Source organism: Dermacentor variabilis, chromosome 1, assembly GCF_050947875.1.
Source record: "Dermacentor variabilis isolate Ectoservices chromosome 1, ASM5094787v1, whole genome shotgun sequence".
NCBI classification, from domain to species: domain Eukaryota; kingdom Metazoa; phylum Arthropoda; class Arachnida; order Ixodida; family Ixodidae; genus Dermacentor; species Dermacentor variabilis.
Genome location: NC_134568.1, coordinates 183,878,992 through 183,905,298, shown reverse-complemented (window position 1 = coordinate 183,905,298; position 26,307 = coordinate 183,878,992). Strand labels below are relative to the sequence as shown.

Sequence of the window (26,307 nt, the reverse complement as noted above, 5' to 3'; positions counted from 1 at the left end):
CAGCTAGCTAACTAATTAACTAGACTCAGTTGAACTGTGGCTCACTTTGGATCTTAAGAATCATTTTTAAAAGTTTTGAAATTTTGCTCGCAAGAAAGCCGAAGGAGTTTGACAAGACAGCCCACCCACAAAAGAACAAAAAAGAAGAGGGGTCCACTATAGTCCATACAAACATGTGAAACAGGTGAAAGTGCAACAAATTTGGCAACCATGGAGCACATACAGTACAACCCAGAAAAAGTTTAGAAACAGCTGCACCCACATGCCAGAATTTTTAATAATAATATTTGGGGTTTTACGTGCCAAAACCACTTTCTGATTATGAGGCACGCCGTAGTGGGGGACTCCGGAAATTTTGACCACCTGGGGTTCTTTAACGTGCACCTAAATCTAAGCACACGGGTGTTTTCGCATTTCGCCCCCATCGAAATGCGGCCGCCGTGGCCGGGATTCGATCCCGCGACCTCGTGCTCAGCAGCCCAACACCATAGCCACTGAGCAACCACGGCGGGTTGCCAGAATTTTTCGAAGAAAGAAAAAATTAAAGGTTCCATGGTTTTAATACAATATTTCTTGCTGCCTTTTGAAACCAAACAGACAATTCTTAAATCAATCCTCAATAAGTAGCATAAGTCAAAATGAAAATATTGTTACGTGGTATTGACGGTGAAGAAAGCAGCAAAACTGAGAATGGCAAAACTAGTGTTTTATTGGGCGAACCTCTGCCCTCAAAAACAGGCTACACTCAAATAAGCACAACGATAGCGGTAAACACTGTCGGCGATCGACGAAAATCTGTTCGGCGGGTCAAGCGCGTCGGCTTTTATGTATGAGCCATCGAATGTTCCAGAGTAACCGCTAGTACCCGCGTGTCTTCCAGAAAGTTCTACACCATTTGTGTCATGCACACATTCAATCAGATTACACAAGCTTCGGTGACAACAGAACCATCGATAACATTAGAGAAACTTCGGATACATGCAGGCTCGTCCTGTGCTGAGCGATAACATTTGTTAGACTGTGAAAAGCGCTCCCCTGTAAATGATAAACAAGTCCACATGCCAATATTAACTGTGCCACAAGGTGCAAAATGTATGGGTGAAGCTGTTATGCCACGCTGGAGTTTTTGGCATAGCAACACATCAGATTAGATCAAATTTTTAAGTGAGAAGAGTGCCCTTGGCTTGAGTCAAATGCTGGACACATGAATGAGGCTTTCAGTGAGCCAGGTACATGACTCTTCAGTGGGCCAGGTGCACATGTCTGGCAGTGGTTTTATTGTATGAGCCATAAAACCACTGCCATACGCAGGAGTGTGCTTTCCAGTGGTCATTATCACTTGTAAATCTTTAGCACTGGCAGAGCATGGATATAGCAATGCTTCGGAAACCTTGGAACTGTTCCATATGTACTGATGTGTGAACATAAATTCATTTTTTATTTATGATAACCGTATAATATGCAATGCTTCGTGCTGTTTCACTGTTCAGTGAGTTGTTACTCCCTTTTGCCTTCATAACGGCGGTGTTTGCATAGAGCACGAAAGTAGGAAAGGAGGGACAGAGACGAGACGAGCACTTTTTACTCGTCTCTGTCCTTCCTCTCCTACTTTCGCGCGCTACACAAACACCGCCGTTATGAACCACGACCAACTCGCACAAGCTTCTGCCCCAATTCCCTTTTGCCATTTACCACTAGGTTATTAGGAGTAATATTCAGTGACCCTCGATTACAATGATAAAACTACACTACTCTAACAGAGCAACACTGGCTCGAATAAAAACTTACGTGTCGACTTACGCATCATGCTGCAGAAAAGAAGCCAGTTACGAGAACAAATGGTTATTATTACTTGTGGAGATTAACGCTAGATGACAGGAAATCAAAATTAATAATTTGACTTATGATGCAGTGAAACCCATGCTCAACTCATGCAGCAGGGTCACTGATGTGCTATTTTTATACACTAGACTTCAACCTAGATAATTCAATTTTACAGTTAATTTGATCCCGACCGAAGGTCCTGGTTGGTGTCCATTCACTTCTATGGTCCCAAACTTTGGGTATTTCAATCCTAAAATTGGCTTTTGCCAGATCATTTGAACTTGACTAGTAGGCATGCATACTCCTGACCCCTATGGTGACCACAATGACGACCCCTTTACTGGCAGTGTCTGTTCCCATAGAGCTTAGGGGACAGTGAATGCATTGAACGCATGCAAAAAGATATCTCCCATCGAAAATACCTACTTTTTGGTCTACCTTAGAAAGCTGTTCAAGCAATACCGGTAGCTCAGAATGTCCGATTACGATATTTACTCAATTCTAAGGTGTGCTTTTTTTCCCCCATGGAAATTGGGCAGTCAGTTTGCTTCGCAGCATAACACGGCCATACTGTGGCCAAGCTGACTTTAGGAAACCGGCCACCACTGGGAAATAAATGTTAGACACTTGTCCATTTTTCTTGCTAAGAAAGCGGGCATGTGTTCAATTTCTACTTTGTTTAGGAGCTTTGATCTTATCTCTATGTTAGTTTTCTGCTTTGGACACACAAAAAAAAAGACGGGTGTGATTTTAGTTCGGGGGCATGTTAGAATAAGGCAAATACTGCCAAATAAATCAGCGGTGTTCAGACTTTTTTTTTTTTACATATTGTTTAATTTTGACCCATTAGATCATTCGACCAATTTCATCAAGCCTGCCAAGCTCGAATTAATGGAAGTTGACTGTACTACTGGCAACAACTTTCTGTGGCAGTGCAGCGAAAGCTACAGATCCAAAGCACGCATTGTTTTTTACTGTGCTTCTGCATGTAGTTTAGGAATGTACAACTGGAAGCTACGTAGTGTAAAAGAAATCGTAGCAATTATTATTTTAATTTGTGTGTTCAAGATTTATTTCATAACAAATAAAAAGCTTGCTGAGGAAAACGATATCTATAAGGGCCGATTTACGCTCGAGCCGCCCATCGCCGCAAGCCGCACCGCACGCATGCGGTCGCGCGAAAGATTGCACGTATCAAACACTTGTGCACAAATTTCGGTTTACAATGTGTAAGGTATACACTGTGCACACAGTGTAAATGCTAATTTGTGCACAAGTGCTGGATACGTGGTATTTTTTCGCGCGACCACAAGCGTGCGGTGCGGCTTGCGGCGATGGGCGGCTCGAGCGTAAATCGGCCTTTACTTGCTGTTCTTTGTTTTGGATTTCTTGTGTTTATGTCTGATTTTCCGGATCCGGTAAACCACCAGCAAAACCTTGACACTATGTGTTGTAGTAAAACAAGGGCAGAAGCTCCGGACGTGCAAGCGCAGCTTTGGTTATGCTGCCACAGAAAGTTGTCGTCAGGTGTAGTATTAATCTCTATGTACATTTTCAAGCAACACTAATCACTGAAGCATTTAATTTACCTAAAATATACACGCAAAGTGCAGTCTCAATCAATTTTGATTCATTCCTCACAGGAGGGCTACTTCCTTTGGCTGGAGTGAACACTGCCATCCTCCAATGCTTTCAACAGCAGGCCATGCTGGCCAGCTGATGAAAGCATGATGTCTTCATGTGGGTGCACACCCCTTGGAGCAGAGAGTTGGATCTTTACTAGTAAATACACCTTTCCATGCATTTTATCACCCCTCAAACTGGGGTTTTATTTAAAAGAATAAATCACATTAAGAAGTGCCACAAGAAATCGATCTGCTAGACAGAGATTTACCCCAGTGCAGTAGTTTTAAAACTTCTAGCAATTATAAAATGACTGGATCTTCAGCTGGATGACAATGATCATAGACAATTTTAGAATAGAGGCCTCAAACATTCTTGAGCCCCTAAGAAATAGTAGGGAGTTCTAGATTTTGCACACCTGAAGTTTAGGGACACAAAGCGCCATGTTTACAAAAAAAAGCCCTTTCGCTTTTAAGAGACTACTTGACTTGGCCAGCTGGCTTCGCTTCTGCAGAGAGAAATGTGACAGCCCTATGTGTCTTTTGTGTTAATGCTCCAGCAAGAAATAGGACAGCGAATATGGTAGGCAGGAGGACGACCTTCGCCTGGGTAACTGAATCTAGACAGGCACCCACCTTAATATAAACACTTCCCTTGGATAGAAAATTTTGCAACACTAAACAGATAGAGGTGACACTCACTAGACTGTGTCCCATCACTGCACCTTTATATGCATAGATCTGGTCTGGCGCTCCCTCTACTGTCTTCTTTTTTAATTTGCCTGGGTTGCCATGCAGCATAATGTAGGAATGAAACTATACAAGATGTCTCATGTAGCTGGATAGAACCAAGGTAATGTTGTTTGCCATTGATTGGACCAAGATTTATTTTTACTTCCCCTAATTACATAATTGACTTCTCAAATATGATATTCAGAGCAAAATTGTCAATGAGAAAATTGTAGACCATCCTGCAAAATTTCAGATCCATTTTTCTATCGCTCAATACGCGCTACATAAGTTTTTCCAAGCATTAAAGAAAGCCTCCAAAACCCGAAAAAGTTCCACACGACAAGCAGCGTTGCTTTTTTCGTGCTTTTGCAGGCTTCTTTCAGGCTTGGAAAAAAGTTTTATGTAGCACATATAGAGCAACAGAAAGATGGATTGGAAATTTTTCATGATGGCCACCAATTTTCTCATTGACAATTTTGCTCCAATTATAATATTTGAAAGGTTGATTAACTATTAAAAATAATTATGTAATTAAGTGAAATAAAAATATTACTTTGATTTGCTCCAAGCAATGGCAAACAATATTACCTTGGTTCTATCCAGCTACGAGGCACTCCCATATTTTCAAATTTTGGCACAAGTTACATGGGACATGCTGTATAGCAGGCTGCCCCAAGCTTTCTCCAGAAGCTTTGTGTCAACAAACAAGGCGGTGCAGATCAAGGTGACAGCTCCTGCCTCTTCCACATCTGACCAGAAATTTTAGCAAATTGCAGGGTAACCTACATCTACTCTCCAATCTCGCATAATTTACAAGTTAAACAATAAATCCCCGATTATTACTGATGTTTTTAAAGTCAGCAGTCTATCCTGAAACCTCATTGGCCTCATACAAGAAGGTTTCATTGATATAATCTGCATAAGTTGCCAAACATTACAAGATGGCAGATATTGCAGAAAACTTATACAATTTACTAAGAATCAATACTAAGAATTAAATGCCTATAGGCACAGCATTCTATTGTTTTCATTTTACATTTTGTCCTAGGTTTGCCTTTTAGTAGGACTTTATAGCAGGATACACAAAGTGCGACCACAAAATGCTATGCTCATTGCTCCTGTATATCCCCATTATGCAATGCATAAAGATAACCTTAGACCCCAACGTTTGGTGCCGAAACTCTCTAACAACGTTCCATTGTGTAAGCAAGCTTTTTTAAAAATCTTCTGCTACTAAGACAAGTTAGCAGATACGAACAGGGCTACGAATGAAAAAGCCTCCAAATATGCTTACATCCATACTCGTCACTGCCATCTGGACAATCCGTCACCCGGTCACAAACAGAATCTTCAGTAACACACCTTCCATCACCACAAAGATAAGCACCTCTTTCAGAGCGACACTTTTCTGGTCCTGAAACATCAATGCGCACAAATTATTTTTCTGGTCCTGAAACATCTATCAATATGTACGAATTCGAAAGACCTTAATGAAACACTATGAAAACCCTTAGGTGTTCTGCACTAATAGCATTGGATTCTTGTTCAGAAGGGCAGCAACAATGTCAGCAGGAGAAAAAAACGAGGTCTAAATACAATAAAACCTCGTTAAACCGTACCCACTTAAACAGTAGTTTCATTTTAAAAGTAGTAAATTCAAATCCCCGACTCAGCGGCCATTGAACATAATGTGTTTTCTATCCGCATAAACCACACCAGCTTATTGCGTACGCATCGGTTAAAACGGCTCGCTGAAAAGCCGGCACGCAGCTTCAGTAAGTTTGAGGCCGCTGTCGTCGTGCTAGGCCGCCGCGGCATCAAACGAAAATAACACTTTTGTCGCGCGAAGTGTATAAATACTGCATGTTTTTTTTCCCCTTTCATCGCACTCTCTGTGAGTTCCGTTTTTAACAGGTAAGTGGGCGATCTCATGCTAGTTCGGTTAAACAGTACAACCGTTTAGTACGTACTTTTTCCGAGCTCCGGCCAACTACGGTTTAACGAGGTTTCACTGCATTAGAAATTTTTTTTAAAATCACAGTTGAACTGTACAGCTGTCTGCCAACACTGATGGGTATGAAATTAAAGGGCAATAAAGGCAAACGTCAAGCCTAGCTAAATTTATAGATTGATGCTCGAGAATGTCTAAGGCGTTGGTCATATCGTGAAGAAAGTTTTAGTAAATAAGGAAATTGAGGTAAATGCAGGACATGATTTGCAACTCACCCAGGACATTAAAGTACTAGCCCGATGACGTAAGCACTTCTCATTATAATTCTGTCACTAATACAAACATCTCCTAATAAAAAGATCATCGCATTGTAATATGACACGGAAGAAAATGCTACTTGCTCAGTTCTACTCCATGTTTAGAAATAGAATTCCTCAACGCTACCTTTAACAACGATGCGGGCGATCATAAAGTTTCGTTTTCGCTTGACTCTGCGGAGCCAGCGCTTTCTCTTAATAGTTTCGTTGTTTCATAGTGCTGCACTAGTGTTGCTGGCTCACAAAACTCACACAAACTGCAGGCAGCGGAGAATTGCACCTCCATGTGATGTTGCAGGATGCCCGATCTACACCCGAATGGTCCATGCCACTTGACCGAAAGCAGTTGCAGCAGCGAATTCGACACTCTGTCTTGGCTCGGTTTCCCCCATGGCTGTGCCTTATTGTTCCACACAAAAAAACGCCGCCTGTCTGTTGGGCGCCATTTTACTCATAGACGGCAGTAAAGGGCAGTGATGGCGTGTGCAACGTCACCACTCCCCCGCTTGAGCACGAGGTCGCGGGATCAAGTCCCGGCCACGGCGGTTGCATTTCGATGGGGGTGAAATGCGAAAACACCCTCGTACTTAGATTTAGGTCCACGTTAAAGAACCCCAGGTGGTCAAAATTTCCGGGGTCCTCCACTATGGCGTGCCTCATAATCAGGAAGTGGTTTTGGCACGTAAAACCCCATAATTATATTATATACTCCCCCGCTCAGTGGCGAGTGATTTGAATTGCGCTAAAGGTATGCAGACTCTTCAGACAATTTTCTCTTTAACTAAATTTTTTCTTGGCACGAAACAAGCGCTGCTAGGTTTATAGAAAGGTATTTTAACACTCCACATTGACTTAATATTTGCCTTTAGTGTCCCTTTAAGTATATCGGTGTGGTTTTGTTTTCACATGTGCCATCTCGGCAGTCAGCCAGGGGTAAGTTTCTGCAGGCGTTCTCCAGTTTGTGTTGTTATCGGTGCACAAGAGTAAGAACTGCGGGTAAAATGAAATGGTGAACGTAGGACATTTATTTTGTTGAATGTAACAATTATGACTCATTTTTGGACATACACTACAAAGATGTTTCAGAGTAACAAATTACTGTCCATGGTCATCTGAAGTTCACAGTATCAAGTACACTGTCAACTGCTTAGATATCCCCAATATCACTTCAGGAAGAACTTGAGAGATAATGCTCTAGCGTGAAACACCAGAACTTCGTATGAATGATAAATGCATTTCCAAAATACGCCGCCTTTATGTAATGAAGTAGTAACATAACTTACCACAACCAGTCTCATCTGAGCGATCAGCACAATGAGGTACACCATCACAACGGTCCTGGGGACGATAGCAGCCTACTCCAGAGGCACACATTATCTTCTGCTCACAGCCAGATATACAACCCTGTTCATCTTCCCCATTTTCACAGTGAAATATGCTGAAAAAAGAAAAGGTGCGAGTTCAGTTTCAGTTTATTATTCTTTAAATACAATGAATGGGTAAGAGACAATAGAGAGTTTTAGAATAGGGGCCCCAATAGTTTGGGGCACCAAAGAGCTTTGCGGGTGTTAGCTTTGGGGCTCGCAGGAGTGAAGAGTTTTAGAATAGGGCTTTGCGTTTGCGGATAGCATCTTGTGCTGACAGCGCCACTACGGCGTTTAAAGAAAAGCTATTAGAAATAAATAAAATGTACCATTTTATGATAAGAATAGTAATTTTACCTTTCGTGTATTAGCATTTAATTACTGTTTAAAGATTATTCTGAAAGCAGCAAACAATTAGTTCCACTCAGTTTTGAGTAACCAACTTTACGTGCCTTCATCAGCCAAGCTAAGCCGTGTTAGGCCTACGAGCCATAAAATCCACAATCGAATTCGGAATCAGCAGCGTCTAATGAATCAACCTTCATAACACATGCTAGTTGAGAGAAAGCAATAACCACAGTCACTTCTCCTAGCTTGCGAACTTCACACGTTATGACGAATCGAATCTACTTTGGTGCTAGGTTAGAGCCGTCGCTTCGATGGGTGCAGCCATGTTTGCTTACCCAAATCTTTTGGGGCTCCCGCTAGATCAGTGAAATAGCGAGCCCAATGCAAAACTCAAACGAAGTTTGCGTCTCGCGCATGCGCAGTGGCTTCGACGCTATTTCTTTGGGGCTCCAAAATGTTTGGGGCCCCTATTCTAAAACTCTAATATACAGACGAGGGTCCCAAAGTCGAAGAGTGCAGCAGGACCCTCGATTAATAATAACAGCAGAGAGATGTATGAAAGATGAGCAAGCTAAGTAAAAAAACAAACACAACTGCAAAAAATACAGCATAGAAAAACTGTCAATACATAAAAATGACGAATGTAGTGCAACGAATGATGGAAACTTAGTTATACATGTGAAAGAGCTTAAGGGCATGACTAAATGCATGAAAGGATGAAGATTTAATAGTGTCGGGTAAACCATTCCAGTTTTATACCAGCGAATGTGTATGGAACATAAGTTGAGTAAGTTGAACATACATGGCATGTGCCAAAACATGTACAGGAGATGTTGCAAGCTGAAAATGAATCTGCATACTGAATTAGAAAAAAGTATTTAATTTACAGTACCTCAGCACACATTTTGCTATGACATTGCTCAATGGAATTCCCTCAAGCAATCTGTGTCGCTTCACTACATGCGCAAATAATTGCCACATATTGATGACAACAGTATTAAAAGTACACTTCTCACAATCAAAGTGCTAGTGATAGGGATGAAAATTAGTGTCCCAGCTATGATGCACCAAGTTTCTGGCAGTGCCCATGCTAAAAAAAATTTTGATCAATCACGGAGGGCTAATGGCAGATTTGGGATAAAAACAGAGTGGAACAGTTTTCAGTTATCACGACCCTGAAGTACATAATTGCCACTAAAAGGATGCAAACAAAAAACAAGAACACAGAAAAAGACTGCCAACCCTGGCATTACTTTTAAACAGAATCATGAATACATACATATAGGAACATGTGTAGTAAGCATGGGCTACCCTAATGAGATAAACAGCTGTTGAAGAATCTAATTTTTGATAGGTGGATTATGTTGTTAGGTTGTTTTCTGCACATTTGCATAAGCATACATTTATGGGTATGCAACCACTGAGAAGTACTACCAGTGTTGTCAAAAATGTTTTCTGTCTCTTTGTTTCTGTGTCTCTTTTCAGCAACAATTATGTCCTTCAGTAAGTGCCAATCAAGCCAAAAACAAGTCCTTTCATCAGACCTGTCACAGCGCTCGTTGAGTGGGTCATAGCAGGCTGTAGAAGTGGGACTGCACAAGGTACGGTTTGGCCCACAGAAAGCACAGTCCAGCTCGTCACTTATGTCAGGGCAGTCAGGCTGCCCATTGCAATGAGCCTCCCTATTGTAGCAACCACTCCCTGTCGCACAACGCAACATTCCACCTGGGCAAGGACCTGCCAAAATAAATAAATATAAATAAAAAATGTATTAAAGAAATGTTGCCATTTTTGCAATGCCTTCACAACTGCATCTACAAGGCTTAGAAGCCGCAGGAAAACTGGGGCAGTTTCGCACAAAGGGCAAAGCATTCAAAGTGATAGCAAGGTTTAGCATTGTGCTGAACCTACTCAAACGGTGTTCTAACAAGATGTGGGAGCGACACGCTGGCGTGACACAGTACACGAGGAAACTTCTGCTGCGCAGCCTAAACAGTGGCCTGGGTGCTGCAAGGTGTCTCAACACTGGCACGACGAGGAGTGTTGCCAGTGCCGTTGCAGGCTTTGCAAATCAGTGGTACACGAGATGAGACTGAAGGGAAAACCATTGGCATTTGTAGCTTGAACTTTACTGTCTGTTCCATTTTTAGACCACTGTATGCACACAGGTGCACAGCAGGAATGCTTTTGCTTACGTTAAGTAGTTGAAAATTCAACATCAACAGGATAAAAGAGAGAGAAAGAGACGTGTTTGTATGCAGACGCTCATGTCAGCAGCAGAAGGCAAAACACTATTCTGACTTCACTGCTGAGCCAATTGAGCAGAAAGTGAGAGGGCATCCACTTTGCTTTGCCATTTTTACAGCCAAAGGCACTGCATGTAAGTCACACCTCTGCAGACCTTCCATGTGCAAGCCGAACATTTGTTGTCGATACCGTGACAGCACGGCAGCGACGGCGGCGAAGAGGCACCTCCAGCACCTGTATAAATTGCTACTGCAATAAGAGAAGGACTGCTGTGAAGGCTGAAGAGCACTAAACACAAAATAACAATGTTTAGCCAAACATTTGTTTGCTCCCACCATGTGCAAAGGCAACAAAGATTCTGATTAACATGGTTCCAAGCACCTTGAGCAACATGAAATTACCCATGAATGGAAAGGAGGTTGTGAGGAAAGGATGGCACAGAAAATCTGAAAATTTCCAACTTTATTCTGTTTCCAGAGAGCAGCATTACTACTTCACCTGCTTCTGTAGGGTTGCAGCTTGCAACAGCAGTGCATTTGAAGGGCAAATACCTTCCAACAATGCATTGCTATATGCATCCATAAAAGCGAAGATTGACCTATACGGTGCATCTGTCGGTCTTAAGGCATCTCGGGCACATTAGCAATTCTATAAAAAACGCCCTTCTCCTGATGCAGTTTCTTGTTATTTTGCCAAATTAGGTGTTTTTCTTCTCTCTCTCTCTCTCTCCCCACCATCACGACACTGAAATTAGTGTGCAATGGCTCTTTCTAGAACACTGTTTCTGAGACAGTAGGCAGGCTCATGCATAAAAAGGGCTATTTCAGAGTGTTTCTAGACACAAGTCAGGATTTCACCTAGCTACTTCCAGCCTTCCCTCACCAAATGAATAGTGCCACAATGTATGACATTACGGCAGGCATGCAGTTAACACAACTGTTTTCTTCCCAGACACCCAGCTGATAAAAATAGCACATTTCAGGTTTGTGTGTGGAGAACACCTAGTGAACTTTGCTGCAGATCTTGCAGTGCAATTACTTTTCATGAGATGCAGAAACTGTCCTGTAAGCATGACATGGAGTCAATTAAAGCCAGTCTCATTACACTTATACTCTGCCTTAATGTCATAAACAGGCAAAAACCAATGTCAAGAACAACAGTAGACTCACATTGCAGCTCATCCGAGTTGTCCTCACACTCAGCCCGACCATTACAAGCCCAATGCTGAAAGATGCACATTCCATTCCGGCACTGATATTCATCTGGTCTACATGATGACGACTGCTTGTATCCACCTGAAAATATGGACAAGCTATTCTTAAACACATAATATATACATGATTCCTTGCTATTGACATCAAAAATAGTTCCTCATATTGCAGTAGGGGTTTGGTAAGCTTTAATGCTAAATTGCTTTTGAGAGCTAGAGGAGTAGTCCACAGATATCAGTAGGAAAGCAAAAAAAAAAGCCCACTTATTTCACAAGTTGCGCATACTGCCTCACCTACAGTATAAGACAGCTGGAAGCCTCGGCCCTGGGGCACCTGCATTGGGGAGCTGTGGAACTTGATCCACACTTTACTATTCCGTGAAATAAAGGGCTCAGGACGCTTGCGGCCACAGTGCACTCTCTCGCCTCCATTCGGTGTAGGGCCCAGCTTTATCCAAGTGCCACCACAACAGGGATTTTTCTCACAGTCTTCCAGGCCACCAAGGTCCAAGTCATCAAAACTACAAAGTCAAATATAAGCCAAAGTCAACCAAGGTCCAAGAAATTTGACGACAAATATTCGTGTTGCACAAGTGTCAAGCTATAGAAACTTAGCAATGCATAGCTGTGTGCCATTCAGGAAAAAATGCACCAAAAGAGTAATACCAACTACTTAACTACTTGAAAGCACTGTAATAACTAAATATGCACATACCCACTAAAACCACCAGCAGGTATGTGTATGTTACAGCAAAAACACTGCAAGCTATGCATTTTGTATTGCCATTTAGTTTGTCCATTAAACATATTGCCTCATTTCACTAACTACACTTGACAGCAGATAACTGTTGAACAGACTGCAAACATATTCACATAGTAGTGCTACACATACAGTCAAACTTCACTATGTTGAACACGGACATAACGATTTATTGGATATAACAAAGGTATTTTTGGGTCAGACGGGACTGTCATCACGAGGTTTGACCGTAGTAGAGGCTGCAGCTTTCACATATATTGGAAAACCAAAAATTTTTAGAAGAAAGTTTAATATATGTACTTTTAAGGAAGGAATGTAGGGTAAGTGGGTCACCTTGATTTAGCATTCTATTGTAAAAACTACTGCATATATTAACAAAATTTGGCATGCTGAGTGGGGATACCCTTTCTTTTTCCCGACATTCGGTAGCTTTTCCACCGGGAACTGAAATATTTTCTGTAATTATCTATCAAATTTTAGATAAAGTTCTAAGTTTCAAAGTACCTTTTCTCAGAAATGAATGACAGGCTGACAATTTAAATCAAAAGGCGTATTTCACATATTACGGCCTTCAAACGGAACCTAAAAAAAAAAATATTTTGTACTGCCATCACGCGAGAAAAAATATTCCCACGTCATTACTTGTCTACTGAGACCAGAAGGCAGCTCAACAGCATAATCACTTTGCAAGTCTGTTCTCAGTATGGGCTGGTATGTTACGAGCGTGAAAAACAATTCTTTGTTTAACTATCCTTGTTAGATGCCAGAAGCAGCACTTTCACCTACATGGTGAAAGTAACCACCTCCTTATGTTTAACATTGTAAAACTGATGTAATAGTTTCGCGGAAGCCCGCAAGGTGGAGAGAAGTAATTAATAAAGGGAAAATCAGACATCCACCTGTTCGTAGCCATTGCTACAAAGGAAATCCATACGGGTTCCTCGAAAGAAAAGCCTCACAGTTGAAGAAAAATTAGTCCTGGTCCGGGACTCACACCAACCTGGGACCACCGCCTTTCCAGGCCAGCCACTCTACCATCTGAGCTAACCAGATGGCTAGCAGATGGCAGGGCGAAGTCGAATTTGTCAACAACTTGAAGTAAACTCTTGCCTTTGCTTTGCTCACTCCACAGTAAACAGCTGGGAGCACTCGGCACTCACTTGGTACATTTTACTAGGCGGTCTTCGGTCGTGGGTTTGGTACGTTTGTGGCCTGTTCTGTGCCTGCATGGGACTAATTCATCGGCAGTATTAACTCGACACTGCATGTGCAAAAGGGTTGCTGCCGCTCAGCGACAGTGATGCCTCCGCTTGCCACTTCGCTATAAGTGGGTCAAGTTCTTTGTGTACTTCGAGTAATGTGGCTTAAAATGCATGTGCTTTGGTCGGGACCAGATGAAATTTCGAATAAAACGATATTTCAAGTAAAGCAATTTCGTTATAATGAGAGATTACTGTACGCACTTCCTCAAGCTTACCTTATAGTAATAACCTGGTCACGGCGACCAAATATGGACCAGCTGCAAGATGTGTGGTTTGAGTAGGAAATTGGATATCCTGGGCTGCTGATTTTACCCCGTGGCCCAAGCCGCCTGGGCTGCTGGCATGACCCTGCAAAACAGAGGCTTCATGTTTTGAACTTCACACAACCCCCATTCCCTTTCTAAAGTCAATGTTTGCTACACTTACTACTTCAAAGTCGCTTTATTAACTCTTTCAGTGTCACTGACATACCAGTACATTTCAATGTTTTTGTCCCACCATGTCACTAAAGTACCTGTACGTTCTCACATTCTGTACTCTATAGTAAGGACCATACTAGGAGTTCATTTGCCATTATTTCCCCCTTCTGAATAACTAAAAATAAATCATCATGTTTTTTAACATCTGGTAAAAAAAAAAAGGACACCGGGAGTGCACCCCCTTCGAAAAAAAAAAAAAGAAAAGCCGATACAGAAGATGAAACGCGCACAACTTCAATGTTACTGCTGTGCACTGCTCAGCACATGCAACTGATAGGATGGGTGAACTCCTGCGAGGAATTAAAAGAACTGCTTAACCCACAAAATTGTCATCAATACCATTAACAGTAACAATATCAGTGCAATGGGCTAAGCGTATCCCGAATGCTTAAAAAATGTATGTGCAACAGCCTTACAAGTAACCCCACTCTTTTCATTACACAGATTTCTCAAATAATTTATATTATATTTGCAAACTAGGGGTGTGCGAATATTTGAACTTTCAAATATGAATAGAATAATCTCTGTTGTTCGATTCGTATTCGATTTGAGAATTCACTATTCGAAATCGTCAAATATATATAATTTTATATTGGAGCCACAAGAAAGAATGATGCAAGTAAGGACCGTTCTGAATGATTCCACTGTAAGGAGAGCTGCAGTTGTTGCTCAAATATTACAGCCAACTCCCAAAAGATTTTCATTCATAAGTGATTTTTGCCATTGGCTGGCAGCCTACGCAAATATGTCCAGCATCGTGATTGGCTAAAATTTGCTCTTACTAACCACTCTAGCATAATTTAGTCATGAAATAAGAATGCCTCGCTTTTAGGAAGCCTATAATACAAATCTGTTCTTTTTATTATTTGGCCAATCTCATGATGTTTGCATCTCTTTAAAAATGTAGGTTGCTATATCACACTTCTCTCCTTCAACAAACACAACATTCAATGTGCATCTAGAGATGTGCTGTTCACTTGCTTTATTACTGCAATTGTTGTAGTGTCCCCAGATAACTGAAAGCAGTTACTTATTTACAAGCTCTCCAGTTGGCTGGACATCCAATTGCGAACTGTATTACACACATATATCAAATAAATGTATATAAGCCCAATTTTTTTCAGCATACGGGTCATGCATAGAATTCATAATTCACTTTATTTTAAACGAGAAAATATTTCATATTCTCAGGTAGTGTTTCCCAATTAGTCGTATTTGATTTGAAAATTTCACTATCCGAACGCTCCTAATTGAAACTTTTCCATGTAGTATTAGCTGGTAGCCTAAAGTGTACGTTTATTCACAAAAGTACATCATTTCTTACCAAATGCTGTCAAAAAAATTGTAGGACGCTTAAGCTTCGCCTTCAAGAATGGAACGCGACAGCATTATCACACCCCGTTCGCACCGCCCACTCATTCGCTCGGCATGCTCTTGACAAGATGAAGGGGAGAAGCGGGTGAGTGGTGCGCCACCTGTCGGGGCAGCGCCGTACATTGTGAGGAGGGGGTCTTCTGTGTTTGCCGCAAGATGGCTCTGCGTGTGCGCCAAGCGCAGAAGAAATATAGCAGAAACGTACTTCGCTACGCGTTTAACTGCAACTTCTGTAATTTACATGCTCATAATTACCGATATACATCACAGTATAACTTTCTACAGCACGTTTTTAAGGCAACATCGCATTCATTAGAGGCGCTTTTGTCCCGCTTTGAACCATCGAACTCATGGCTGAGTGGTAGCGTCTCCGTCTTACACTCCGGAGACCCTGGTTCGATTCCCACCCAGCCCATCTTGCAAGTTGTTTTTATTTATGAATTGCCTTCCGGGGTTTCTGGCTCACGGCCAACGCCGCTGACACTGGCTTTTCTGCAAAACGAGCTCCTTAACTTAAGATACTCCACCTCCACAGATGCAGTCTTAGAATAAAAAGTCAGCATTGCCTTCTAAGTACCTAAGTACTTATAAGATGAGGTTACAAGTGCCTATGGTGCAGTATTCTGTGCCTACACTACAGAAATGTTTCTGTTCAAGCAGGAGCACTGCACAAGAAAGTTTAAAGATTTAGCCAAGCAAAATTTTGTTTTTACCTACCAGTTCTAAATACACCACAAGCATGTTGGGTTACTAACATACTTAAATTGGTTTTACCTATGTCAAGCATATCCAAAGTTTAATGAACCCATGCATAAAGTAGGCAAAGTTAACCTTGAAATCAACATAACATGTTTCGGCATGCTCAGCAACAGATTTTTTACGATTTTGAGCTTAAGAACAAAGGCCTTTGCATGAATTTGTTAAATTCCTGCAAAAGTAGGTAAAGAATCTTCTAGTAATATGTAGTGTGCTTATCTGTCCATATCTTTATTCAGAGCAACCAGTGCAGTTAACGTTGCAAGCTCAGCTGTTGGTAAATGGCTTTACATGCATTTAGCAGGTGGTTGAAGTCATGATGTGAAGAAGTTCGCCGACAAGCAAGAACTTCAATTTCTTTCAGGTTTTTTTAATTGCAATCTGACAATATTTGCCCTTGTATATGCAACTTCCTGTGTCTATATTTATATATTTTAAACAGACTTTGAAGCTGTAAGTACCTATCTACTCAGCTGAAACTACATTCTTATTTCAAGTAGAAGAGATAAATGGAGAGACAAAAAAGTTCACAACTTGGAAAAAAGAGGTTTCTTAAAAGCAGCAACTTAGAAGTAATGATTACACCATTCCATATTTGTACAACATATAAAAAACACAATGACAATAAGCAAGCAGTGTGTGTCATCACCTTCAGGATTGGCATCTATATTCCTCCTCATATACTGCACCATAGGTGCCGACTACGGGGGTGGGTGGGGGGGGGATGCCGAAGCCTATCCCCCCTGCCCCCCAAAGTGTCATTACTAGAGTTCTGTCACCCACATCATTTTAGTTTTTTTGTTTCCTCTACCTTTTCACTTAAAACTTTATTGTGGCTAAATGCTTACTGCATTCTTGTTGACGCCGACTTGCACGGCTTTTAATTCATACTTTTGCTTTATTTCTGCAAATTCTGACAATAGGAGGGCAAGCGCACTAAAGTACCAGCAGCAGCCACCTCATCGATATTTTCTCATTTTAAAATTTTTTTATTGCGATAGCAATTATATGAACACTCCACACTCTTAAAATTAGAAGTTTGCACCCATGCTTATTTTGGCCCACAACAATAATTGTCATCTGCCTTGCTTGAGTTTCCTTTCTTGAAAACTTGGCATTTGCTACTTTCGTGCCGAGAATGCTATGTTAGGCTGATAACGCACAAGCTGTTCGTGACTTGGGAGTACCGGGTTCGCAGCATTAAAGGAAGGAAATGCTGGCAAGACAGATAATTATTGTTGTGGCACAGGATAAGCCCCTAAGGGTGTCAACATTTCAAGAGACTCCTAAGAGTGCAGGCACATTTCTGCTGTTGCCATCAGTGTTGCTGTAATGTTCTGTATGAAGTCAAAGGGGGATAACATTTTCGCTGCGCGCCATATGCTGTGTGTGCGTGTGAAAGCATGCGAGGGTGAGCAGGCGGCGGTGGCTCAATCTTGGGGCACAGGAGGGGAGGACATTCTTCTCTGGCGGCAACTGTGTATGGTGCGGCTGCGCACGGGCCCTATCTTGAAAGTGATCTGAGATGGGGACCAAGCCTAGGCGCATTGACAGCTCGTAGCTTTGTGTGTGCTGTTCTTGCCGCTCTGTTTGCATTGAAGCGCAGGCAGCATGAAGGTGACTTCGCTCGCTGCTGCTGCCACGCTTCCTCATGCAAACAATTTGACAGCTAGGGTCCGCAGTCATCAAATGTGATGTGTTCATGCTTGCCTGTGCACGTGTGACACCAGCTTGTTAATTTAGTTAGTAAGTGAATGTTTACAAGTTTATACGGCTGACAAAACTACTATCCATATTTCATATAGCTGTATACAAATTTGCTATCGCAATTGATGCTCCACCTTAAGGGTGACACTGTGACTTTCATTTCCACTATAAACACAATGCACAGGCACAATATATTCAAATAATTACACAGAAAAGGCTTACGTTTTATTGTGATAGCAATTATTTGGACACCCCAGGCATGCGTGCGAGGGTGAGCAGATGATGGCGGCTCAATCTTGCACGTGCAAGGGAGGAAAGTGGGGAGGAAGCGCACCGTCTTCCGTCGCACACAAGACGGGGGGGGGGGGGGGCATTCTACTCCAGAGGCAACTGCGCATGGCGTGGCCGCACGTGCTCTACCTTGATAGGGATTTGGACAGTCTAGACTTCTAAGTGCACCAAGGGCCGATAGCTTGGTGTGCGCTGTGTTCTCGCCGCTTAGTTCGCGTTGAAGTGAGAGGGAGCAACAAAGGTGAATTCGCTCACTCCTGCTGAAATTCCTCCTATCTCCAAGCGTTTTGAAAGTGAGTATCCGCGGTTATCGAGTGAGATGTGTTCATGTTTAATTGTGCGTGCTTGAAACCATACTTGTTGATTTAGTGAGCGAATATTTACGAGTTTATACGGCCCATAAGTTTACTATCCTTACTTTGTATAGCTGTCTACTAATTTGCTACTGCAATCAATGCTCCGCCTTTCGGGCAAAACTGTGACTTTTTTAAGGAGAAGGAGGTAGCCAACTAACAATTATTTGTAATGGTATGGACAGCCTATGTCTCGAGAATGAATATGTTGCTGTATGTTCAACTCGCTTCAAATTGCTTTGCGTGCTTTTTTGACCTTGAAAAAAAAAACCTGGAGACTTCAGTGACCCCTTCAGTGAAGTTTTTAATCAACGGCGGGCAAAATGCATGTGAATGATGCTAGTCTCAGTATTGCTTCTCTTCCTAGTAAGCAATGCTAATGACTCATGGAAAAAAAAAAGACTGCTAATAATTTACAACACTTATTACGGGTGGAAACATCACCACTTGTACACAGAGGTCACAAATATATATAATTCACTCAGTAACAGAAACGAGGCCAAGCCAGATTCACTTGAAATCAGAATAAATAGCAGTTATGCGCAGCAGCACTTATACTCGAACTCTCAGTAAAAAAATTTTAAGAAAAACTAGAGCCTGCAGTTTCACCAGAAAGGTGAAGCAGTATTAGCGATAGCAAAGTATAAGACAATTACACGAAGGAAGATCACACCACCGAGAGATGCCAGATTCTTGGTGGTGCAGGAGGACTGACTGCAAAATGGAACTGTCTCTGACTATGAGGTCTTGTAAATAGGCAGTCACTTCAGTGAACAATTCTTCAAGGTCAGACGAAGTTCCTTCCTGCGCAACCATTATTAAAGGTATGTATATATATATATATATGTATATGGCTTGGAAAGCTGCCCCCCCCCCTCCGCCTGGAAAAATGAAAACTTTCTGCCTATGTACTAGCCATACCTCCACAAGCTCTGTAATATACTGCACAGCTTATACATAATGTTTACTACAGATGGCACACATTTGCATGAAATTAAACATGTGAAAGATGAATGACTTGCACTGTTTTTCATATGCAATTTCACATAGATCAAGATATGAAGGTGTCTGCAAAAGTGGAATGGTTTCAAATCCTACTCATTTTCAGCTTTCACAAGCTGAGGAAAAGCTGGGCCTGCATCACAATGCTCCATCACATAGCATACACACCTTAATCTGAGCAGGAAAACGACATGATAGACAGGATGTTGTGAAGGGATAGACAACGGTGCTGCCCCTTTCTCATATCATGTCCATTGTGTATTTTTCCTGCTTGTCATGAACCAGCCAGCACAAATACATATGCTTCTACACCGTAATTTATGCAGAAATGTATGCTCCTCTCTCTTAGTGAAATGACACACTTTCTTGCAGCTATTGTTACAACAGCAAAAATTAATACCTTAATTCTATACTTCAAGGTTTGCTGCTTGGCAGTGCCTAAAAGACTGCATGTAAATGTCATTTAAGAGAGAGAGAGAAAGAGAGAGAGACCTCGCAAGCCTAAAATGTTTAAACTGCTTGGTAGGGTTAACACATAAGCATTTACAGTGTTTAGGACAGTCACACAAGTGTAAACAAATGTTGCAATGAACTTATGGTGAGCTTTAAGAACACAGAAATACCAACAATGCTTTCCAGTTGGCAAACAAAAAAATTATGGGTTTTTACGTGCCAAAACCACGATCTGATTATGAGGCACGCCATAGTGGGGGATTCGGAAATTTAAACCACCTGGGGTTCTTCTACGTGCACCTAAATCTAAGTACACGGGTGTTTTCGCATTTTGCTCCCATCGAAATGCGGCTGCCGTGGCCGGGATTCGATCCCACGACCCCGTGCTTAGCAGCCCAACACCATAGCCACTAAGCAACCACAGCAGGTTCCAGTTGGCAAACACGAGGGCTTTAACTACTCAAAAAAATTTTTGCACCAACCAGCCTCAGTGGTGCCCATTGAGACTAGTGCAACGTCTGAAGAAAGCATCTTAAGCAGTTAAAGCTTCTGTTTGCCTATTGGGAAAAGCTGTGAAAGCAACCATGCAAGAATGAGTGCACTGAAAGAAAACTGTTCCACTTCAACTTACTATCAGAAAGTGCAAGTAAAAGGAAAGGTGTATGGATTCAACACGTAAACACTGACATCCTATTGACTACTTGCCAGACAGACAGAACTTAAATGCAAGGGCAACATTTTACACTTCGCGATTACCTCGAAAAAGAGAAAAATGCATGCCTGCCCAGCGAGCAAGCTGTGAAGTCGCGTTTCGAGACTGGACGCGAAGTTGACACAGTGCGACATTCGCAAAATCTAATGCGTATGGCGTCCAATAACAAAAAAACAAGACTTTACCCAAATTTGCTTCTCCGCTTGACTGCAGCAGGCCCCGGATTGACGTGCTTCCTGAGCAAACCACCGCTGGAAGAGTTTGGAGGCGTTAGAGTACCCATCACATGCAGTACTCGTTACCGAGTAAACTCCTGTTCAGCAAATTACCTGGCGCGGTAAGTTACGTTAACAAATAACAAAACCCGCACGATATAAACATTAGATGCTGGCGAAATCAATTCATTTGGCCTTCGGGAGTTCCCACGATTAATCGTGTTTAACAGCTGCAACTTCATTCTTGGTTCTCTTTGCCTACGTCCGACGAAATTAGCAGGTATAAAAAACAAATGAAAAATCATATCAGCGCTAAGAAAGCGAAGGCTACATAGAATAACGGCTTAAGTTACTGCAAAGTCCTTACCAACGCGTAACAACATCGAGAAATACAAAATATTAAGCCTACGCGAAACCTGTGACTCACCTGCAAGCAGAACTATGAAAGGCTGCCTCATGACTGCGAAGTGAAGAACTGCGGATCAGAATGCCATAAAGTGCCAAAGCCAAGGGTTCTAATGCTGATCAACGCACTGCCTTCATGTCATAAAACTGTACACGGACACACATAGCGCGCATTAATGCACCTCATATTAGACTTTCATCTCGCAGACTAACAATACGTACTCTCTACTCCAGCAGCTTCCGCCACTCACATGCTAAAATTGCTAAATGCGCTAAATTAATTGGGATCGAGAGTAAACAGGGGTCATGTGATTAAACGTCATCGAACCAGTAACCAATAGAAGCAGTAAGAAACAGTGGCTGAAACTGAGCGCGAACAACGAACTACTCTCGTTCGGAGTTGCTGTGAATTCCACTCTGATTTGAAATGAATAGCAGGGCACTTCTGAGCAGCCATTTAGCAGATGATAATTCGTTCAATCCCGGGAAGCTTTGCGTGCACGTGGATGCGCTGAAGTCACGTTGCTGGTAAGAACTTCTACATTGTCACTGCACCGACTCGCTTGTAGGTGCATAACAAAGATCCACGTTGCATTCACTCTTATTGTTAATTGTTATCAGCTTGGCAAACCTAAATAAGTTCATAAAAAGCGCCTACGGTTACAATTTCTGCAACCATCTACTCTATTGCACGTGAGTCTCACTTGGGCTTTCGCTGATGGACCAGGTGATGATCAGACAGACATTTTCATGTGTACTTTTGAGTTTAACGCAGTGCTTGCTTTCGGCGTGTCTGTCGTGAACCGTAACATCTGTGGAAAGTCATCCTTTGCAAGGCACCACGCCAGCTCATTCAACGCTTACAGCTGATCAAGTGGGTCCTATTGTGTATTTAAGGTGGTTATTGGCGTTCGTAATATGATCCCGCGGTTTGCCGTGATCGTATAGTGGTTAGTACCTTGCGTTGTGGTGTTCGTAATATGCACCACCACGCCTTGACGGCAGCATACATTACATACATTAACTTAACATTACAAATAGTCTATTGCCAGTGTTCAGAAACGGGGCTCTCCCTATTTTCCAATAAAATTTTGGAGTCTTCGCATTTCCGAAACGTTCCAGAAGCCAGTATAAAAGTGGGTGAAAACACATGGTTACTTAAAGGACAGCAGAAATGAGAAGCTGCCCAGACAACGCAAAGGCATCCTCATTCTGTGGGATGTCGGCATCAGGACATTCGTAAATGCTGAGGATGTCTTGCACTAATCCTAAAAGGCTCCTGACCAGGTCCATTCATCCTTCCCAAGTAGATACTAAGAACATACCAGGTACATAATTGAAGGACCATTTTAGGATGATGTCAGGACGTGCTCCAAGGCACTGCTGTTTGACACTGTAATTAGAGAGCAATTGATTATTTACAAATTGGGTTAATATATGCATGATGCAGCTTGGATATGAGAAGCCATATTGTAGGGCTTCGTTTTGATATTTGTGCGCTTTCACGTGCTCTGAAATATAAAAAATGTTGGATAGTTCTTTGCCACCGTTAAACAGCAGTTCAGTATCAAACTAACTACCTCAGGTGCAGCACCACCTGTACACTTACAACAGCATAGTCTTCGAGATCTGCTTTTGTTACTTCAAGAGAACTGTTACCCGCTGTGGTTGCTCAGTGGCTATGGTGTTGGGCTGCTGAGCACGAGGTCACGGGATCAAATCCCGGCCACAGCAGCCGCATTTCGATGGGGGCGAAATGCGAAAACACCTGTGTACTTAGATTTAGGTGCACGTTAAAGAACCCCAGGTGGTTGAAATTTCCAGAGTCCTCCACTACGGCGTGCCTCATAATCAGAAAGTGGTTTTGGCACATAAAACCCCATAATTTAATTTTTTTTAAGAGAACCATCAATGGAAGGTGTGCTTTAGACACCATGACCAATAATAACAACGTATAATAATAATAATAGACTAATACAAAATAGTGTAAAATAAACCTTTTTGTTTTTTTGGCAATGTGTCATTTGTGTGCTTCGTTTTTGGTTTAATCAATTTCGTTCGGGCAAGCATTCCCAAATAAACACACCTGAAAGCAGCGTCCTGAGAATATGCTGCTGAGGATGTTGCTCAATTAGGTTTGTGATAAGTCCAGCAGTAGATGTGGTGTTTAAAATTCATCGTGGGCATGGTGCTGTGAACATCCACAGTACATCCCATAAAAAGCTAGGACGTTCGGATATTTCTGGAACATCAACAGAATGTTTTGTGCTGTCTGGGACATGTATGCACAAATTGACTGCAGGGAACAGTAAACCCCTATGGTACCTTTCGCTTGCTCTAACCTAACATTCTCCCTCCTTCGGCAAATCCCGACGGCAGCGGCTGCGTTTCGATGGGAGCGAAATGCAAAAGCACCTGTGTGCCATGCTTTGCGTGTGCATCAAAGAACCCCAGGTGATCAAAATTATCCTGGTGTCCCCCACTATGGCATGCCTCATAATCATATCATGGTTTTGGTGCATAAAACCACATAATCTAATTTTTAATTTAAGTATGTGCAAATCCTCCAACAAAATGAACGACCAACTTGTGTAGTTTGCTGCAGTAGTAAGATAGTGAACTCTTGATAGAGTGGTTTCTGTAATGAAAGGTCAACGATGATTGTCTATTAAGCACAGACATTTTAGTCCTTTCAGTTCAACTGGTTTCATGCAATTTCAAACACACTGTGTGAAAGTTGGCAATATGCTGCACAGTTTAGCTGTAACTCTGTAAATGGGCTTGGACACGCCCATGTTCTTGGCAGAATCGTAGAAGAATGTGGCTGTGCTGATGCTCCTGAGTGATTTCCACTGGTGTTAATCATTGCAGGTGAAATAAGAGACAATCAACGTTATTTGAGTTGTGTTGTTCCACTGACCCTCACAATATCCATATCACTTTTAAATATTGTGCCTTTGTCGTGCGCAGTGGCAAGTTCGGCTTGTTTTTGATGCACAACTCATTAGGCTGACACCGCAGTACAAGTTTTTAAGTGTAATTTGTTACAGGCCTTATCCTTACCTTGAAGCTAGTTCATTCCACATCTGAATAAACCAAAATACTTAAAACTAGGACCCTTTTGAAGGTGCTATGGCAGTACCAGTCAAAATGTACGAACAGGTGCGAAAGCATTGTGCTCTGGCTGTCACTTCGATTAGGATGCTGTAGTATGTTGGCACTAAAGAGTGCACTCAAGATGCTCAACAAACCACGTAAAAAATTTTCTCTAGGAGTCCTGGTGCGAGCCTTTGTATTAATCCAAGTAACCAACCACTGTAGTAACAGTGCAAAAATGAATCAAGAAGCACTTGTCTCCTCTGTGATAATGACCGGTTTTGTACTGATGTAAAACTAAGCCAATGCATTGCATGTTGTGCAGGGGCTTTCCTTCCTAGGTTGCAAGATGAATGTCATAGCTATGTAAACTTAATGCATATTAATTACTGTAATGCATGCCACTTTGTTGTGGCTAATGAAGGCTGTAATTTAAAGGTCAGGAGAAAAAGTGGAAAGTTCACTATTAATGAGCCTCTCTTGTGCCTGCCTAACAATGTGTACTTTCCTTATTAGGGCATTCTGTAACTGAACAAGTGCAGTGTATGGTTGATTGGTGCGGTTTAACAACACAAAACAACACAGGGGCTGTGAGCGATGCCATAGTGGAGGGCTCTGGACCAATTTTGACCACCTAGGTTTTATTAATATGCATCCAAAGCACGGTACATGAGCATTCTTGTATTCCACCCCCATCAGAATGTGGCCACCGTGGCATTGTGCTCGGAGCCACAATCTCATGCCAACAAGCAGTGCGTCGTAGCCACTGAGCCACCATAGTGAAGTGTGCTGGATATCTGGTCTGGCACAGGTAGGAAAGAAAAAGCAGACAATTCAACCTAAACACTAAATGGCACATTGCTTTCATGTGATGAAACTTCGAGGCTTGCTAATTGCTTGTACATTCCTTCTTTTTTGCGTTGTGCTGCCCCTTGGATACTGCCCCTTTTCAGCTAATGGAATTTTCAGAAATGTACTCAGCTTGTTAATCTTTTGTTGTTTTGAGTTCGAACTAAATGTGCTACACTCTTGACATTACCATACATTTCTTCCCCATTGCTATTGAATTACTTGTTGATGCTTCTAGGTGATTCTGTGCAATTTATATTGGTGTTTTCCACTTTTTTCTTTCAGCACTCTCTCAGACAATGTAATCAGTGCACATGTTGAAGGACTAGTGCGACAGAGAGGCTACCCACCTGTTTTGACAAATTTTGCAGAAACTGCTCTTGCAGGTGAAGTGGACAAAGTAGTAACCGAGTATGAAGAGGATGATGTGGTGAGTTGTCCCATATAAAAAAATTTATTTGGGGAATATGTTTAAATAACGTGGTCAACAAAGCTATCAATATTTTTCATATTACTTTGTTTTTTGCTTGTGTTGCCTTCTGTCTGTAAGGAGTGTTCTTTTTTTTTTTTTTTGCTTGTGAGCATTACAAGTAACCTACTTGTGCAGTAGTACAGTGCACTGTCTAATTTTTCTAATTTATAATGTTTTGAATGAGGGTATCACTTCTTGACTGAGGTTTGCATGCATGCAGTTCTTTAAAATAGAAGGCCTTGCTGCTGAGTATGCTTATATATGATTAAAATTTAGTGATGGTTTCCCACTCAAACCATTGGCATGCATTGTAAAACCTGACAATAATTCATTCACCTAAATGTTAATAAAATTTAGCTAAGTAATGCCATATATACTAGGAAAATTTGGAAGGCGTTTTACCCTGTGTTACGTGCAGTTTCGCGTGCTGGTTAATTCCCACAAGCCGCTACAAGATGGTACAAGTCTGTGTCCGAAAAAAATTGGTTGACTGTAAATATGTTCAT

The 26,307-nt window shown here is 41.9% G+C and overlaps 2 protein-coding genes across 2 annotated transcripts in view; one reads left to right on the top strand and one right to left on the bottom strand.

Moving 5' to 3' along the window:
• LOC142588712 (uncharacterized) overlaps nucleotides 1–21,618 on the bottom strand; it is a 70,181-nt gene extending 48,563 nt beyond the window's left edge. The window contains exons 1-8 of the mRNA XM_075700530.1: nucleotides 21,407–21,618; nucleotides 20,950–21,015; nucleotides 13,853–13,985; nucleotides 11,910–12,136; nucleotides 11,575–11,700; nucleotides 9,703–9,895; nucleotides 7,730–7,884; nucleotides 5,473–5,592 (exon numbers count right to left, since the gene is read on the bottom strand). Coding sequence (XP_075556645.1) covers nucleotides 5,473–5,592; nucleotides 7,730–7,884; nucleotides 9,703–9,895; nucleotides 11,575–11,700; nucleotides 11,910–12,136; nucleotides 13,853–13,985; nucleotides 20,950–21,015; nucleotides 21,407–21,437 — 1,051 coding nt within the window. The 5' untranslated portion in view covers nucleotides 21,438–21,618. The remainder of the gene's footprint in view (nucleotides 1–5,472; nucleotides 5,593–7,729; nucleotides 7,885–9,702; nucleotides 9,896–11,574; nucleotides 11,701–11,909; nucleotides 12,137–13,852; nucleotides 13,986–20,949; nucleotides 21,016–21,406) is intronic.
• A 107-nt stretch (nucleotides 21,619–21,725) lies between these two features.
• pch2 (pachytene checkpoint 2 protein) overlaps nucleotides 21,726–26,307 on the top strand; it is a 33,944-nt gene continuing 29,362 nt past the window's right edge. The window contains exons 1-2 of the mRNA XM_075700517.1: nucleotides 21,726–21,912; nucleotides 25,615–25,759. Of these exons, the coding sequence (XP_075556632.1) occupies nucleotides 21,812–21,912; nucleotides 25,615–25,759 (246 nt within the window). The 5' untranslated portion in view covers nucleotides 21,726–21,811. The remainder of the gene's footprint in view (nucleotides 21,913–25,614; nucleotides 25,760–26,307) is intronic.